The 17,085-nt window shown below is 45.9% G+C and overlaps 1 protein-coding gene across 4 annotated transcripts; it reads left to right on the forward strand.

Annotated features, from left to right (window-relative positions):
- The first annotated feature begins 1,132 nt into the window (after window positions 1-1,132).
- Window positions 1,133-16,898, forward strand: SERBP1 (SERPINE1 mRNA binding protein 1). 4 transcript variants are annotated; one of them, XM_030953207.1, is made up of 10 exons: window positions 1,133-1,618; window positions 4,693-4,855; window positions 5,895-6,032; window positions 6,151-6,246; window positions 6,816-6,890; window positions 8,629-8,806; window positions 12,037-12,084; window positions 14,464-14,637; window positions 15,653-15,691; window positions 16,478-16,898. In XM_030953207.1, the coding sequence occupies exons 1-10, from the start codon at window positions 1,258-1,260 to the stop codon at window positions 16,532-16,534; spliced, it is 1,329 nt and encodes a 442-aa protein (XP_030809067.1). In that variant the 5' UTR covers window positions 1,133-1,257; the 3' UTR covers window positions 16,535-16,898. The 4 variants fall into 4 exon arrangements, with proteins under 4 accessions (XP_030809067.1, XP_030809068.1, XP_030809069.1 ...); XM_030953208.1 differs by having other exon boundaries at window positions 6,175-6,246; XM_030953209.1 differs by lacking the exon at window positions 12,037-12,084 and having other exon boundaries at window positions 1,137-1,618.
- Window positions 16,899-17,085: the final 187 nt, after the last annotated feature.

The raw sequence follows: 17,085 nt of genomic DNA on the forward strand, positions 1-17,085 counted from the left end.
AAAATCCCAAGCTTTGGCATTTTCCAAACGCCAATTTTAAGAAACTAAACTTTGGAGTTTTCCAAACCAGTTGAGTCTTGAATTTATAAGCAATAGGCGTTCAAGAACTGAACAAATGCAATTAAATTAATTTTTAAAGCAATTATTTCAAGCTTCTTGGAGCAGGCAAGGCAAATATTGGGAATAACATCCTTGCTGAGACACAAAGTTTATTTTATGACAGGTGCCAAACTGTTCTGATGACTTAGAGATATAAGCTGTGAGCAATCAAATTGTGTTTTGAAGGACATGTCAAATCTGTGCCTGTTTATGATGTTTTTTATATATATTATGTCTTATGTCTATTTCTTGATACAATGCCTTTTGGTTATAATCAGACACTACACTACTACTATATATATATTATAATATACCAATATTATAACAGTGGTACGCTGACATATAATTACATCAATATGTTACTATTAATATACAATATTTATTATGTTAATATTAACATTAAATGTGCATTGCATGTTATGTATTATGCATGATGCATTGTTATTACATATTATACACCACCATAGATATTATAATATACTATACATATTGTTATATGTAGAAATACACTGTATTTATTTATACTGTATATTGCTATATTGATAACATGTATGTATTAATATATGTAATATATTATTATGTATTAATACAGCTAATATGTATTAATACCGTAAACATCCACCTCCACTTCACACTACCCGCTACCCCCGTCCGCTAATTAGACGAGCAGAAATGCCCACGAAAGCGGCAAATCTTATCATAACTTTCAGATCAAGGCCTGAAATCAACTTTTATTAGTTAATAACGCCAAATTTCTTAATTCCGCTTTATGTAGGTTTTACTTCTGAGGGAGCCCTCACGAGGGAGGTACTATCGGTGGGCGAGGCGCGGGGGTCGACGAGGGAGGCGGGGGGGGCGCGGTGCGGGGCTCCGCCCCGCCCGGCGTCCCCCCCCGCCTCCCTCGTCGACCTATTCCCCCCCGCTGTCGGCAATGGTAGAGCCCACGGCGGGAAACCCCGCGCCCGCCTCACACAATGCGCGCGCAGTTCGCGGCGTGGCCGCTGGTGGCGCTGCAGCGCCCGCCCCGTGGGGGTGCCCGGATGTGGCCGCGCCGGAAGAGAAGCGCGTCTCCTCAGGGCCCGCCATCTTGTGCGGCAGCGAGCAGGGCGCGGGGGGCCCGGTAGCATCCGCGCAGGATCCCGCCGACGGGGGCCCATCATGCCCGGACACCTGCAGGAGGGCTTCGGGTGCGTCGTCACCAACCGCTTCGATCAGCTCTTCGATGACGAGTCCGACCCCTTCGAGGTGCTGCGCGCGGCGGAGAGCCGGAGGAAGGAGAGCGGCGGCGGCGGCGGCGGGAGCCAAGCGGGCGGCGGGGCCCGCGGCCCGGCGGGCGCCCAGAGCGGCTCCTCGGGCGGGGCCGGCGGAGCAGGCCAGGCGGGCGGCGGCGCGGGCAGCGCGGCTAAGCAGCTGCGCAGGGAGTCGCAGAAGGAGCGCAAGAACCCGCTGCCGCCCTTCGCCGGCGGGGACCGCCGGGAGGATGGCGGGGGCCAGCCCGGAGCGCCGCTGCGGAAGGAGGGTGAGCGGGCCGGGGGGTCGGCGGGAGGGTCGGCCGGGCCGCACGGAGGGGGCCGGGGCAGGGCCGAGCCGCACGTGGGGCCGCGCATGGCGGAGCCCGCCCGGGGAGCCCGCCCGGGGCGCCCGCGGGACCGGCGGCGGCGGCGCCCGGCTCGGCCCCACGTGTCCCGCGGCTCGGCCCGCGCAAAATGGAGTCGGGCGTGCGGGGCGGCCGGGGCTGCCTCGGTGCCCGCGGGAGGGAGAGGGGTAACGCGGAATGGGAAAGGCCAGCAGTGAGGGGAATCGTGGAGTGGCTCGGGTTGGAAGGGATGTAGGAGGCCATCCCGTTCTATCCCTGCCGCAAGCACCTTCCACTGGCCCAGGCTGCTCCGAGCCGCGTCCAGCCTGGCCTTGGACGCTTCCAGGGATCCAGGGACAGCCACAGCTGCTCTGGGCGCCCTGTACCAGGGCCTCCCCACCCTCCCAGGGAATAATTTCTTTCCGATGTCCCATCTAAGCCGGCACATGGAATCCTGGAGTGGTTCGGGTTGGAAAGGCCCTTCTCGTTCACCCCATGCTATGGGCAGGGACACCTTCCACTAGGCCAGGTTGCTCCAAGCCCCGTCCAGCCTTGTATTCTAGACTTGACTCGTGTTTCAGGGGCTCGGATGGATTTTACAGGATATCTGGAAGTTCCTGAGCTTTCCAAGATCTGTTTGGGTCATTTTCTAGGGGAACAGCGTTGATAACCATCTTGTTGTTTTCATATGTATTTAAATAATAACTTGCATGAATTCTTAGTTTCTCTAAATTTTCACGACATCCTACATGAAAAGCTTTGGAAAAAAAAGAAATTAAAGCACAAAGAGACTGAAGAACGTGCTTTGGGAATTAGGAGGCCGGGCCCCACATGGATGGGGAGGGATGTGGGCACATGGCGTCCCGTGCGGGCAGCAGCTCCACCGCGCCCAAACTTCAGCGCTCGGCAGGTGGGTCACAGCTCGGGCTCAAAGGAATCCTTGGAAAAAAACCCCATCGGAGTGTGGTGGCAGCAGATGACGTGGGAGCAAGGGAATAACAGGTTAACTGCAATTTCAGCAAGCTTTTCACAGAGCACGGTGCTACGTGAGAGCATCTTAATGCTTCCTCATTTATGTTACAAAGTGGTTCTGATTCTCCACTGGTTTATGCTGTTAAGGAAAGAAATAATTTTAGTATGTTATTTGTTTTGGAAAGTGGGTGTTGTAAATATTATTCGAAAGCACCTTGTGAGAAGACAGATTTAGGAGCGATGTTAGAAATACTCTTTGCTTGTGGATCTCGTGCTCAGTAACGTTAGGAGTGTTTTCTGTGTGAGGGATGCAGTGGTTTCTCTGGAGTCCCAGTTCGCCAAGCCAGTGTCCTCTGGAAGCCTTAGCGAGGTGCAGGATTGCCCCACGAGGTACACGTGGGACACGGCAGAGTCCTCGGCACCGCAGGAGGGCTTTGGGCAGCCCCTCTTCACCTCCCGATTTTCACAGCTTGTTTTCAAGAGCAGTGTGAAAAATAACTATTTTCGTGGTTTGTTGTGGTAGTGAAACAGCGAAAGTCGGGGCTGCTGTTGTAGCAGTGTGGTAAACAAAGTCAAGTTCCAGTTTGAAAATGTCTATTTCTGTGCGTGGCTGTTTTTGCAGTTCTGGCATCATAAAGGTGCTCGATGCCAGGGTTTGTTTCCTGTGTGAATGTATTTTAAGCTATTCCACTACTCCGTAAGGCTGCAAGTGATTTGCCTGCTGAATTAGCAGTTCAAAGCTTGGTGATGCTGAGAAATAACTCGTATTTTGGGTTAGGCTTCAGCAGGAATCGGGTTTTTCTGAGTGCAGGGCGTTGAACTCGAAATTCAAAAGCCGTGGCTGTTCCATTCCAGTTCTGCAGCATGCCTGCTCCTCTCCCTGCTTCTCCTGCTCACAGGGAATGCCCGTCCGCACTGGAGAGCCCTTCTCCCGGTGCAGGCTGCTGCGTTTAACCCCTTGTTTCCCCAGGGAGTCGGGAATGCTTAGGGAGCTCGGTGTGCCATGCAAACTTCATGTTAAACACAGCTTGGAAGGTGAGGGAGACATTGTTCATCTGGGTGTGTTGGCTTGGATATCATTACAACTGCAACTTCTGTAGCCCCACCCAAATTTGACATTGCTTGCTAGGCAGGAACTCGGTTCTTTAAAAAATAATTAAAAATCAGCTTTGAATTTAAAAGCTGGTTTGTTAATTTTGGAGCCAGTGCTTTGGCAAGAAAATGGTGTAAGAAATGTGTTTGTCCTCATCTTTTAAAGAAGAGTAAACAAGGCCTTTCACATGAGTGGAAAAGAAAACTGTGTTAGATCTTTGAGAGGGCTTGGTAGAGAAGAGAATGCCCACGGGAGGTTTTTATTTGCAATAAAAACCCTTTTAGGAGGCCTAGGCAGGGAGGAAGAAGGCTGGGCAGCTCGGTGGCACTGTGGATTCTTCAGCTATTTTGAGGAGTGCACCAGAAGGAGAATCTTTGTCAGGGAATGTTGCACTGGGAGGATCCATGTGGGTGAGGAGCCCAGTTAGTCACTGACCAGTACCTGCTGGTGGCACCTCTCCAGTACAGGTGGTGGCACTGCTTCCCAGAAGAGTTTCCAAGAGCAGAATCACAGGATCATTCAGGTTGGAAAACACCTCCAAGATCATGGGGTCCAGCTGTTAGAACAGCACAGGATGACTGTCCTAGGGAGCACAGGATTGACTGTCTTAGGGCCAGTGAAGTGTTGCTCACTTTGTTTGGCTGTTCTTCAAATGAAACCAACTTGTTTTACCTGATAAGCACCTTTCAGAGAAAAAAAATAGTAATAATATTCTCCTTACCTTGATCTTTGTTTGAAAGTTGACCCTGTTGTTTCGTTAGGGATTACCTAAGTTCTCAGTCAAACCCAATTTGAAATCCTGGGTAAAAAAGGGACTGAGAAAGAGTCAGGTGGAAGTGGGGCTGCTCAATTTATGCAGCAATAGAACTTCTCTTCCCGCTTGTTTGCCCGGGGTTGGTATCTGTCCTGGAGCACTGCACATTCCGTTGATGTGTCTGGCCTGATGTTGCAGGGATAAGGAGGATTGGCAGGAGGCCTGACCAGCAGCAGCAGCAGCAGCAGCAGGGCGAAGGCAAACCCATCGACAGGAGACCCGAGCGACGGCCTCCCCGCGAGCGCCGCTTCGAGAAACCCGCCGAGGAGAAGGGCGAGGGAGGAGAGTTCTCCGTGGATAAGTAAGAGTTTTGGCTTGCTCATAAACAGCTTTCCTAGCTCTGACAGGCAGGGCTGTCCTGCCTTCTGTTGATCAGGTAAAAAAGATTATTGAATCAAGATTGAATTCCTGTCATGCAAGCGATAACACTTTGCTTTTCCATGGTTTTATTTGCAAACTTAAGTTACAGGCTGGGAGAGATGTGTGTGAACAGGTCATAGGTGTAACTGAATTATGGTTTAAATCATGATATTCACCATATTTCTTTACATCTACAGCAGATAGCTCAGGAAGGGAACCCAAACATAGCTGTTTCCTGCAGGATGGGATTTGTTTGCTGTTACAGCTGTGGCTTTAATTTGCACAACTGACTTAAACCCACAAATGTTTGTCCATGTTGGTGTTTGCGCCCTGGCTGCAATGGCTTCAGACCTGGAAGTGGTGAAGCCATCTTAGATCTATATGAAATTTTAGCTGTCTTGAGTATTGTGAGGCAGCCAGAATTTGAGTAATGTTCAAATATTAGTGTTTCAGTTGCCAAAGCTAAAACCCTTTTTAAAGTAAGTTGGATAAAAATGAGTTTAGTTGAAGTTTTAACATCAGTTAATTATGTAACAGAATACAAAGAATTAATGCCAGAAGACACAAACAAACAGCAGTCCTGAGTATTTGTTTCCAGATTCTAAAATCATGGAACCACAGAATGGTTTGGGTTGGAAGGGACCTTAAAGGTGATCTGGTTCCAGCCCATACCACGGGTGGGAATGCCTTCCAGTATCCCAGGTTACTCCAAGCTGTTCCAGCCTGGCCTGGGACACTTCCAGGGATGGAGGAGTGACTTTTCTGGAATTAGAGCCTGAACCCAGCTACAAACTAATTATCAAAGGAAAAACAAGTAGATAAAGTTCTCAGGGATGAAAAGAACCATGAAGCACGCTGTACATTTTTGGAGGCGAATCACTTGACCCAGCTTCCAAACAGTAATAATCAAAGCAAAACCAAGTAAATAAAATCCTCAAAGAGGGACAAGAGCATGAAATGCTGTGTGTGTTCCATGGCAGACCCATCCTGGACCGACCCATGCGTGGACGTGGAGGCCTGGGCCGGGGCCGTGGCCGCGGGCGCGGGATGGGCCGAGGAGATGGCTTTGACTCTCGTGGCAAACGGGAATTTGACAGACACAGTGGCAGTGATAGATCGTGAGTCTTTGCCTTTTCCTGTCCCTCGTGGCTCTCCTGTACCGCTCTGCCCCCCGTTTAAAATTGATCTTTTGAATTTCTGTGTCTGGACACTATAATGTTAACTCAGTTTTGTTAGTTCTGTTTCACATTCACATTTCAGCGGGCTAAAGCACGAGGACAAGCGCGGTGGCAGCGGATCACACAACTGGGGAACCGTCAAAGACGAGCTAACGTTAGTATCCTCTCACTGCTCAGAAAACCATTAGCACTATGTTAATCAGCCCTAATTATGGCTCGCAGAACACCCAGATTTAGCTGCATTTTGCCTTTGATCTCCATGGTTTTTGCCACGCTTCTGCAGAGTTTAAAACCCCAGCGGTTTCTTGTAGCATAAGAATAGCTTCACTGTTCAGCCAGAGTTTTGGGGAAGTTTGGGAGGTCTTGTGCTGGTTTGGTAACAATTCTTGGTTAAAATGAAACTGTTCTACTTTTAGTAAATTTTGATCAGGATAAGCATGCATTTTGTATTACAAAAACTCAGCTGTCCCATTGAGATCTGTTTTTAATGCCCAAATCCATTTTGTGTTGGAAGGGAGAGTGGGAGCCTTTCAGGAGGGATTGTAGGAAGCATTGAGGAAAACCATTAGTTAAGGGAAAAGCATAGAGTTTGAAAGGCACAGAGAGCACCAATCCTTACTGAAACAGTAAATCCACAGTGGATCTTGATTGTTAATCTTACATAGCTTTAAAGAGGGATGAAGTTGTAAAAAAGGCCCAACTCCCACCGTTATGTAATTGCAGTGAATTGGATCAGTCAGCTGTAACTGAGGAAACGCCGGAGGGAGAGGAGCATCCGCCTGCTGATTCTGAAAACAAGTGAGTACCACCCCTCTCCGTGCTCCTGGGTTGCTTCACAGGTGCTGTTCCATTCCCTTTAACCTCTGCTGTTTACTCCACATCTGTTTGGCCAAACTCAGATCATCAGTAGATCATCCACAGTGCTGCTGAATGAGTCTGCTTAAAAACCTTGTGTCTGGAAATTGTCTTTAAACCATTCCTTGGTGTCCTGCAGGCTCTTTCAGATTTATTTATTTATTTATTTATTTATTATTAATAATTTCTAATACACTTTGGGTCTTAAGATTGCAGCTCCAGATTCCAAATCCAAAAGTGTCTGTGCTCAGACTAGGTAGCAGCACCAAGCAAATGAGGCAGAAATGCCAGTGGAAGGCAACTTTTTAAACTTAATCTTCCAGAGCAGCCTTGGAGGCTGTGTGACTGAGCTGTAGGAGAAAGGTTGTATCTTTCATTCTCCAGGCAGTTTTCAAAGTTACCTGGGTCTCTTCCCATCTCACTTGGACACTGTTACTGGAGGAACCAGGGACTGGGTGAATGAAAGAGTAACCAGAGAAGCAGAAAGAGCCTTACTGATACTGAGTTGATGTAAAAATACAATACAAATTTTTATGGTAGCCTAGTGTGACTAATGTTGTATTTTAATGAGGAGTGGGCTTTGTAGAGGACTCAAAAATGGCAAACAGAATTTTGGAGTACTTGTTCCTAATGATTCCTAATGTGTGTGCCATGGCTTGGTTGCCTTTCTGAAAAGTTTCTCTATATAAAAAAGCATCTCCACATGGGTAATTTATTAATAGTCTGCTTTTATGTGGATCTTTGCTCTCAGAGTTTCAGCAGAACTGTAGGATGTTTTACTGCAGTAAAACAAACTTGTTTGGTTCGAACAAAAAAAATTTTGATTACGTCCCATGTCAAAAATCATTCTCTCCTTCACAGTGAGAAAAAGTTGAAATACAGTTATTTTGACATACAACCCTTTGCATTATTGTTCAAAATTAATGGCTGCCAAATGAAAACCTTTGAAATTGAGGCTTTCATGATCTTTTTGCTGCACATACATAGCATTGGTTTCCTATAAATCAGAAATTCAGTTGCATAAACACACTGAACAATGACCAGAGGCTTCCAGTAGCTGGAATATGATCTGTTATTGAGCACAGTGGTTGTGTGTTTTACTTAAAAATAGCCTTTGGCTCTAGGGAGATGTGCTGTATCTCACAAATAACGTGTGTGCAGTTACTTTTTCAAATTAGCTAGAAGTAAAACTTGTTTGAATATTTGTCTTTGTTTTAACAAAGGAAGCAAATTATCCAAAGCTGCTTAAATTCTGGTTTTCAAAATACTGAAAAGCTTGAAAACTGTGGGAAGAACGAGTTCTCACTGCCTTGACTTGAATGTTTATGTGAGATGGTTTTCAAAAAGGGGGGAAGGAGCTCCAAACAAGTCATGCCAGAATTTGGGCTTTCAGATTTGGAAATAAAATTGACACTAATGTGGCGATTTGATGGCATGGGTCAGTTTTAATTTTAACATTTTGCTGTGCTCAGAGGTGGCTGGGTGTAATTTTTTTGGCACTCCCTCTAAAGGAGATGAATTTTCCTGTGGTGGAAGCGAATGTTCATATTTTCACCTCTTAACTGCTAAATCCTTGGCAAAGTTCAATTTAGAACCTGGTACCAGCCAGCAAATGGTTTTGGAATTGTATCCAGAGTGTAAATCCTTAGTTGTGACCATGATCTGCATGAATTGACCACAGGGAGAACGAAGTTGAAGAAGTTAAGGAAGAAGGCCCCAAGGAGATGACCCTGGATGAGTGGAAAGCCATTCAAAGCAAGGATCGTGCAAAAGTCGAGTTCAACATCCGCAAACCAAACGAGGGAGCTGATGGGCAGTGGAAAAAAGGATTTGTGCTCCACAAGTCAAAGAGTGAGGAGGTAAAGTGCCTTTCCATGCTTGGAGTGTCCACCTTGTGACGGTTTTGTTATTGATGAGCATTTTTTAGAGTGGAGGCTCCTTTCTGGGAGATGCTGACCTGTTGTTGGAAGTTTAGAAAGTGGGAATGTTATTTTAAACATGAACTTTATTCTTGTTCATTTGAGCAACATTCTTTTAGCAGCATTGAACTTCTGCAGTAGCACAAGTGGCCATTCTGACTGTGGTTGGCTTCAGGAGCTGAGCTGTGCCCTTAGCTTTGTAAGAATTGCCTCTTGGTGAGAGTTTTAGGGGCATGTTGTCAAGTCTGCTTTCTAAAAAAGGCAGCTTGTGTTATTTAGCATCTGCTCTGCAGTACACAGGTTCATGGTGCCTGCTAAGTGATGTCAGCTTGAAGGAAGACTGGTCATGCCTCAGAGACCTTAAAACCCAACTGCGCATCTGAAATTTGTGGTGTGGGTGTCTCCTCACTTAGTGCTGTGACACAGACAAGCTCTTGGGAAGGCAGTTGGAATGATTTATGTGCTCCAGTGACACTCAGCCTAGCTGCTGCAGAATTGTTTTAAATTTGTAGTTTCTCATTCCAGGCATTGCATAATGTTCATTATTCTGTTCCAAGAGTGGCAAGGGGAGATGCACCAGGAGGGAAGTGCTGAGAGCTCTTGTTTTGTAATGCAGGGCTGTGCTAATCTTTGGTTCTAATCTTTGTTTTTAGCACTCTGTATTATGTTAAGTAGCTCACTTAAGAGATTGGTGGCAGCAACTTTGTATACTGATGGTGCTGAGTCCTTTGAAGTGACTGGATAGTGTGTAATACTCTGTTTGCTCTCTAAAATGTTTTCCTGCTTTTTCACACCTTGCCAATTTTTATGCTGGGAGCTGGGATGTAATACAGGGTGGGGGGCACTGCTCGGTGTTCATTGAAAGTTCCATTTCTGCTCTGGCTGAGCTCCCAGTGAGGGTGACTTGGTGACAGACCAGGCTGTTCCCTTGCTGCATGGGGCACTTCAGTCCTTGGAGTGATTGCATGGCTGTGTCTCCTCTGAGCTGTTCACTGAAGTGTTCTTTAAATGCTGCTTCTCTTGCTTGGGTAGAAAAGGGAATTTGAGTTACGTTTAATGTTGCTGTGTGCTGAAAGAATGTATTAAACAGAAGTATTTATGTACTTTACCAAGATTTCCTAAACCTGGAGTTCTTCAAATTCCCTCAGTCTCTCTGAATCAGATTTATTTGACATTTACTCATCTGAGAGCACTTATTTTAATATATGAGCCTATATGATAGTAAAGGTGATGCTACTTGTGAGAAATTTAGAACCTAGAAAAATCCAGACTGTATTTTCCATTTGAAAACTGAATTAGTTAAGTAAAAAAAAAAAACCCAAAAAAACCCAAAAAACAACCAACCTAACAAAACAACCGAGCAAAAAACAATAACAAAAAATCTGAACAAAAACTGTGAATAATCAAATTACTGCCATGGCAGACCTGACATAATTAGTAGATTGTTCTATTTAAGAGGTGAACTTCTCAAATAAACAAGTTGGATATTTTTAGCACCATCACATAAGAAGGTAACAGCCTCTTGCTGCGTAAGCATGAAAGTGAGGTGTTAACAAATCTGCCTTCAAATTGAGCTGCCTTTAGCCTGCTTTATTGTCCACCCAGCAGATGTGTCTCCCCATCTCCCTTCTTCATTGTTCCCTGATCCCATGGGAAGCAGTGTGGGGATTTGCTCTCAGGATTATAGGAGAATAGCTCTATAATACAGGCGTTAGGAAAGCTTCCACTGCAGCTCCTTTGTGAGCAGCTTTAGAAGGCAACATATTTTAAAAAACCACCAATCACTTGCTGTTTCCTCTCTTTGTCCTCTTGGATGTACTTAGGAGTCAAGAAATTAAAGTTTCTCTGATTGTTATTGGTAAGAAGGAGATGATGTATGGAAGCGATTTGGTTTATAGGTAAATTTTGGTTTTTAGCCCCAAATCTTCTGTACTCTTATGGCTGAAAAATCCTGTGTGCCCCAATAGATCTCTCAGAAATCTGAGGTGTTGTGATGAGCACCTGCATTCCTGTAGCTTGGAAACTCCTTGGAGATGCCCCAGGAGTCTGGAAAAGGGAGAATGAGGATCTGCTGCTGCTCAGTCTTGGGAAGGAGCTGTCCTTTTCCTCCTGGCTGAGGGCTGAAATGCTCGGCCCTGCCTGAGGTCTGTCCTCCTGCTCCCCTTTACTCTGCAGGTACTGACAGAATGAACTCAATTCTGTCTCAGGTTCTTGCTGCTTTAATCTGACATATCCAGGACCTTCAGCAGCCCTGCTCCAAGGAGCCTCTTCCCAGGACACGGGGTTTTGCCATAGAACAGAGTTCCTGATTTTCTCTGCAGCTGCTTTAGTGCCTTGAGTCTTCAGTTCCTACAGAAAACCAGGAACGAGTTATATTGTGGACAGATCCTAAAATTCATCCCAAAAATGGAATCCAGGGCTCCTGGAAAAACTGATACCCAGTAGAACACTGTCCCTGCTGTGCCTCTTCAAACCTCCTCACTAATCCAATCCTTCCTTAGAGGAAGTTGCACTAGGAGATTAGGAAATGTATTTTGGAAAAGAATGATTCATCTCCTCAGAGTTGGGAGCAATGACTCTTGAATGAAGGCTCTGCAGGAGGATTTCCATGAACAATGATTCAAACATCCCAGCTCTTCCCATCTCTGTGCCTGATGTGTGGCCATGCTGGAGACCAGCCTGCATGTGTGGTCTCTGCCAGGGCTTCCTGCAGCTCCTGCAGCTCCTGGGCAACCTTCTGGTGTCCGTCCACCCGAGCTTTGTCTTTGGTGTCCGTCCACCCGAGCTTTGTCTTTGGTGTCCGTCCACCTGCGGTTTTTCTTTGGTTTCCATCCACCTGAGCCTTTTCTTTGGTGTCCATCTGAGCTGGTTTCTGGTGTCCATCCATCTGAGCTGGTTTTTGGTGACCACCCATCTGAGCCTTGTTTTGGTGTCCACCTGAGCTTTCTCTTGTCTCCACCCTTGGCACATCCATCCTGTGCTGTCTCTGGCTGCGTGCACAGCTGCTCCCTGCTCCCTGTGCTGCTCCATGTGCTCAGTGCCATCTGTACCAGCAGCTCCTGTGACCTGATTACCTGTTGTTCCTGTATGTAGTTGAGTCTCATTTCTTCCTTTTGTTTTCTCCCTTTGTTCCTTTTGTCACTTTGGCGTGGACACACAACTGTCACCAGACAAAGGCGATGACAGAAATGCAGGGGAGTCTGCTGGATTCAAATGAGGTACTGATCCTTTCTGTGTCACTGGTGATACCTGGTGTGAGCATCAGCTCCTTCAGCAGGGAACGTTTGGATATTAAAAACTCACCAAAAGAAAGAATTTTACTGAATCTGGAGCTTTTCTGTCCATGCCTGTTGTCTCACTGTGCACCATCCAGCACCCAGCATGGTTTTGGTCCCCTTGCTCCTCATCCTGCTGGTTTCAAACCTTATCATAAGAGCTTCTATCATGAGTTTCTAGTTTTTTGTTGCTGCTGTTTGTCCATCTCTCACTGTCTGCTTTGGCTCTCTTGGTAGTTTGTTCTTAATTTTTGACAGCCTTCCTCAAGACCTTAAAGGGTAGTACTGCCTTCAAGAAGTGATCAGTTATTAAATCAGAGCACTGTTGAGTCACCAATACATGGAAATTTAATGTTTCCCAGGGTTTTTCAGAATAAGCAACTTGTTCAGTATGTCTGACTTATCACCCCAGTGGTGGAAGAGGCTGAGAACAATGTGCCAAGTTTTTTGTTGGAGTTTTAAATAACCTTTAATTCCTTTGGATAGGGGAATCATCAGGTTACTTAGGGAATTTGCAATTGGTTTGTTCAGTGGTTATACCAAAATCAAAAGGAGTTTTGGTAAACTGTAGTGATTTGTTTTTAAATAAAAACAGCATAGGGGATGGAAATACACAGAAATGTTGCACAAATCCACTGATCCCACCACTCCTTGTAATCCCAGGAAAGGGAATTACCATATGGCTACCAGTAGTTGGAAATAAAATCTCAGTACCCTGCAGTGATAAAAAATTAAATAGTAAGAAAGGAATTTGAAACATCTTTAAGGTGTTGTAGTGTTTTACATAGTGTTGGTATTAGGTTTGAGTAGTGCCATGTTAGGCTGAGGTGTGGAATACTTTTCTTTGTTGAGACAAACTTCTAAGTTTGGCAAAGAAATTTCCAGGGGAAGGAAAAATGAAATCAGGAGTGAAGTAGGGACCAGCTGTTTTGTGGAATACATCCCAGTGGAATGTGTTGGAAATAAAGCAGCAAGGAAGGGATGTTTTGGATCAAACTGGGGATTCAGGGAGAGGACAAGGGGGAATGGCAGGGATGGATGGGATATTGGGTAGGACCCATGGAATCCCTGGCAGCAGCTTTGGCTCCAGACCTCTCCATCCCCTGGCAGCCTTGTGAAGGCTCCACAAATGGTAATTAAAGATCACAGGGCTTAATTGCACAATGTGTTGCCTTTGAAAGTCCGAATGTTGTGTAACTACAGGAGAAAAGTCAGTTGGAGTTGGGAAGCTTGAGCCTGCACGTGGCATTTGTGTAGGAAAAGCAGGCAATTGATGAGTGCTGTGCCAGGAGTTGGGGGCTTGGAGGGAAGGAACGTGTTGGGTGTTGTCATGTTTCCAAAACACTATGGTTGAGCTGTGATAGGCAGGTTTTTACATTCTTGTTATTATCCTGGATGCCAAAAACTGCCTTGAATGTGGAAAAAATATTTGTGTAAAATAGGAGAAATAACTGCTTTAAAAACACCTGGTGTGTTCAGTGAGTAGCTGAAATTTTCCAAGGTTGCTGCTGTTGGTAACTCCTGGGAGCATCCCTTGTTCCTCCAGGCTCAGGTTTCCACCAAGTGCACTGGGAACAAACCAGTAAGGGAATATCCTGGCAAAGGTGCTGAGATCCACATTTTCCAGGGTCACTGGTGAGACTGGTTGTGTTTTAGCTCCTTCAGCTCCTCGTGTGTGAGCTTTTTGTCCCTCATTTGCTGTTACAGTGAATGCTGAGCAGGGAGGGATTCTCAGCAGATCCCTAGCCTTAAATATTTATCAAGGGCTAAAGCAAATAAAATGTAAATCCTCAGGGGAAAAAATCAGGGTGGGTGACCAAGAGTGGAAAAAGGATGGAAGGAATTGGTGGAACCAGGACACAAAATGGGAGTTGCTACAACATGAGATTCTGTACTGGCTTGGTAATTGTCTGTCTGGTATGGGATTAAGGACATGTTGCTCTGGTGGAATTTTGGGAAGGATTTCCCCATGGAAAGGGAGGTCAGGTATTGGAAGGAGCTGTCCAGGGAGGTTTGGAGTGCCCATCCCTGGGGGTGTCCAGGGAAGGACTGAACATGGACTGGTGACAGGGTGGGGATTGGGCACAGGTTGGAGTCAATCCTGGAGGGCTTTTCCAGCCTCAGCGATCGTGTGAGTTCATGAATTATCTTGCAAAGGCAAAATACTTTGGTTGCTAAGAAACTCCAAGTTTCCGGAGGGAAAAGCAGGAGTGGGTGATGGGGTTGTGTGGACAGGGGCTGTGCTGGGCAGAGCCCAGCTGCAGTGCCCAGGGAGGGGGTTTTGGTGCTGTTCCCTGGCTGATGGAGATGTGCTGGTTGCAGGCTCACGCTGAGGACTCGGTCATGGATCACCACTTCCGCAAGCCGGCCAACGACATCACATCCCAGCTGGAGATCAACTTCGGAGACCTGGGCCGCCCCGGGCGCGGCGGCAGAGGGGGCAGGGGCGGCCGGGGCCGCGGGGGCAGGGCCAGCCGTGGGGGCAGGACCGACAAGGTGAGCACCGCCCACCTCGGGACACCGCCCCTCACTCCCCGTCCCGCTGGCACCTTCCTTTTCCTGCTGCCATCCTCCTCTTCCCGTCCCACTGGCACCTTCCTCTTCCCGTCCCGCTGGCATCCTCCTTTTCCCATCCCGCTGGCACCTTCCTTTTCCCTGGGGGAGATGCTCTGCCAACAAGCAGCGTGTTTTAAACCCAAGTGAAAATCCCTCTGTGCAAAGCTGACTTTAAACCAGGTTGCTAGGACAAAAGGATGAATGTTTGAGCAGCGCTGTCACCAAACACAAAAAAAGAGAGGGTGGAAAGTGGCTGTCTTTGTGTCTGAACCTGAAGAATGACTTTCCAGTGTGGGCAGGTCTGAATGTACCATGAGCTGCCTGAGGTGGTGCCAGAGCAGAACCACAAGTGCTGGTTATTTTCAGCCACAGCCAGGACACTCCGTGTGCATTGTGACCTGCTGGGGGTGAAGGACTGGTTGTACAGCTGCATGTCACATCTTGAACCTGAGGAATTCAGATTTTCCAACTGGAAACAGGGTTCTTAGTGGTTTTTCTCTAACCTCCAGTGATGTTTTTCCCTTCTTTGGTGCTAAGGCACCAGGGGAATAAATACCTTGAAAAAATTCTGATTGGGGTTTGGGAGACAATATGTGAAGTTGGAGCACTGCAGTGTAGCTACAGTGAAGATTTGATTTATTATGAATCACTTACTTGCCTTAAAGGCATCAGTCAAATTGTTACTGGTTGGAAAATGAGCTCCGTCTCTGTGCTGTGGTTTTCTCCACACAGATTCTTTGGTTTTGTCCCTTCTGGCAGACAAAGACTTCACAAATTTTAGTTTATTAGTTGGGAAGCTCTCTCCTGACAACAGTATCAGAATATTTTAAGGAATTGAAATTAAACAGTGGTGGTTTGGTTTGAGTTGTTTCACTAATACTCTTCAAGAATGCTGCCATAAAGTAATTCCAAACTTTCCTGCACCTGACTTTGTGTTGCTTTTGTTTCCTTACAGTTGGTCAAGGAGTTTGATGTGATCCACACGCCCAACCAGGTGGGTGAGCTCTGCATGAGCATTCCCTGGGATCAGGGACCAAAACTCCCCTCCTTTTTCTGACTGTTCCTGCTCTTGTGTGCTGAGCAACTGGAGATGCTGAGTCTGTAGCTTAAGTTACTTTTTAATTCTGGTTTTTGTGGGCTGTGGAGTCTTAGGCAAGGCAGAGACTCTGCAGCTACAGGTGTTAAAGCAACTCTCATTTTAAATATATTTCTTGATAAATTAATACCATGACAGGAAGTTCCACTGTCTTCCCATTCTTCTCCAAAGACCAAGAGTATGAAATTGCTTATTTCTGCTCTGGTTTTTAGATGTGATGCAGAGCCTTTCAGAAAACTACTGAGAGATTCCTGGCTAATGCATGAAGTTTTAGGGCTAAAAAATTTGGCACAAAAATTACTTTAATCAATGTCTGGTTTCTGAGTGAGAAAAATTAAACATGAAAAACTTAATTTGTGCTCCAGAAAGGGCCTTGTCAGTTGTGTCCCTCAGTAAGGATTGGTCCACAGGGAAAGATCAGCCCATGGCAGGAGGTTGTAATTCCGTGGTCTTTAAGGTCCCTTCCAACCCAGACCATTCTGAGATCTCTTTAAAAAGAGAATTGTGCAAACATCAATTTGCCTACAGTTCCTCTCCAGATAGCTTGGATTAAAAAAACAGTATAGAAGGCTTTGTAATGCTTGGAATAAATAAAAAAAGAATTGTTTTGGTAGTGATTCCTCCAGCCCCAAGGTGCTGCCACCTCTGCCTCCAGGCAATAACTCTGTGATGTTTCTCTTTCAGTCAAGTGCTTCTGCTCCTGACGTAGATGACCCAGAGGCTTTCCCAGCTCTGTCCTAAACTGGATGTCATAAAGCCAACCCTGCCCTGGTCGGGCCTTCCTCTCCGAGGCTTGCATGCTTAAGGATCCTAAAACAACTAAGAAATTGAAAAAAAAACAAAAAAAAAAAAAAAGAGACTGTCATTCATACCATTCACACCTAAAGACTGAATTTTATCTGTTTTGAAAATGAACTTCTCTCGCTACACAGAAGCAACAATATGGTAGTCAAGTTTTGTATTTAGAAATGTAATGGTAGCAGGGATGTTTTCATAATTTTTTCAGAGATTATGCATTCTTCATGGATACTTTTTTGTATTGCTGCTTGAAAATATGCGTTTCCAAACTTGAAATATAGGTGTGAACAGTGTGTACCAGTTAAAAGCTTTCCCTTCATTTGTGTTCATTTTTTTTTTAATTTAAAGTCAGCATTTTAGACTTTCCCCCCACCCCAAACTCCAAACTAGGTTTTAATTATTGCACACTACTTCAGTTTCCTTAATTCCTCTTTGGCAGATTTTTCTCAGCCCATGGAATCTGTGGAATATTAATTTGGCAGACTGTTAGTGCT

The sequence above is a fragment of the Camarhynchus parvulus genome, chromosome 8 (genome assembly GCF_901933205.1).
Source record: "Camarhynchus parvulus chromosome 8, STF_HiC, whole genome shotgun sequence".
Lineage (NCBI taxonomy): Eukaryota > Metazoa > Chordata > Aves > Passeriformes > Thraupidae > Camarhynchus > Camarhynchus parvulus.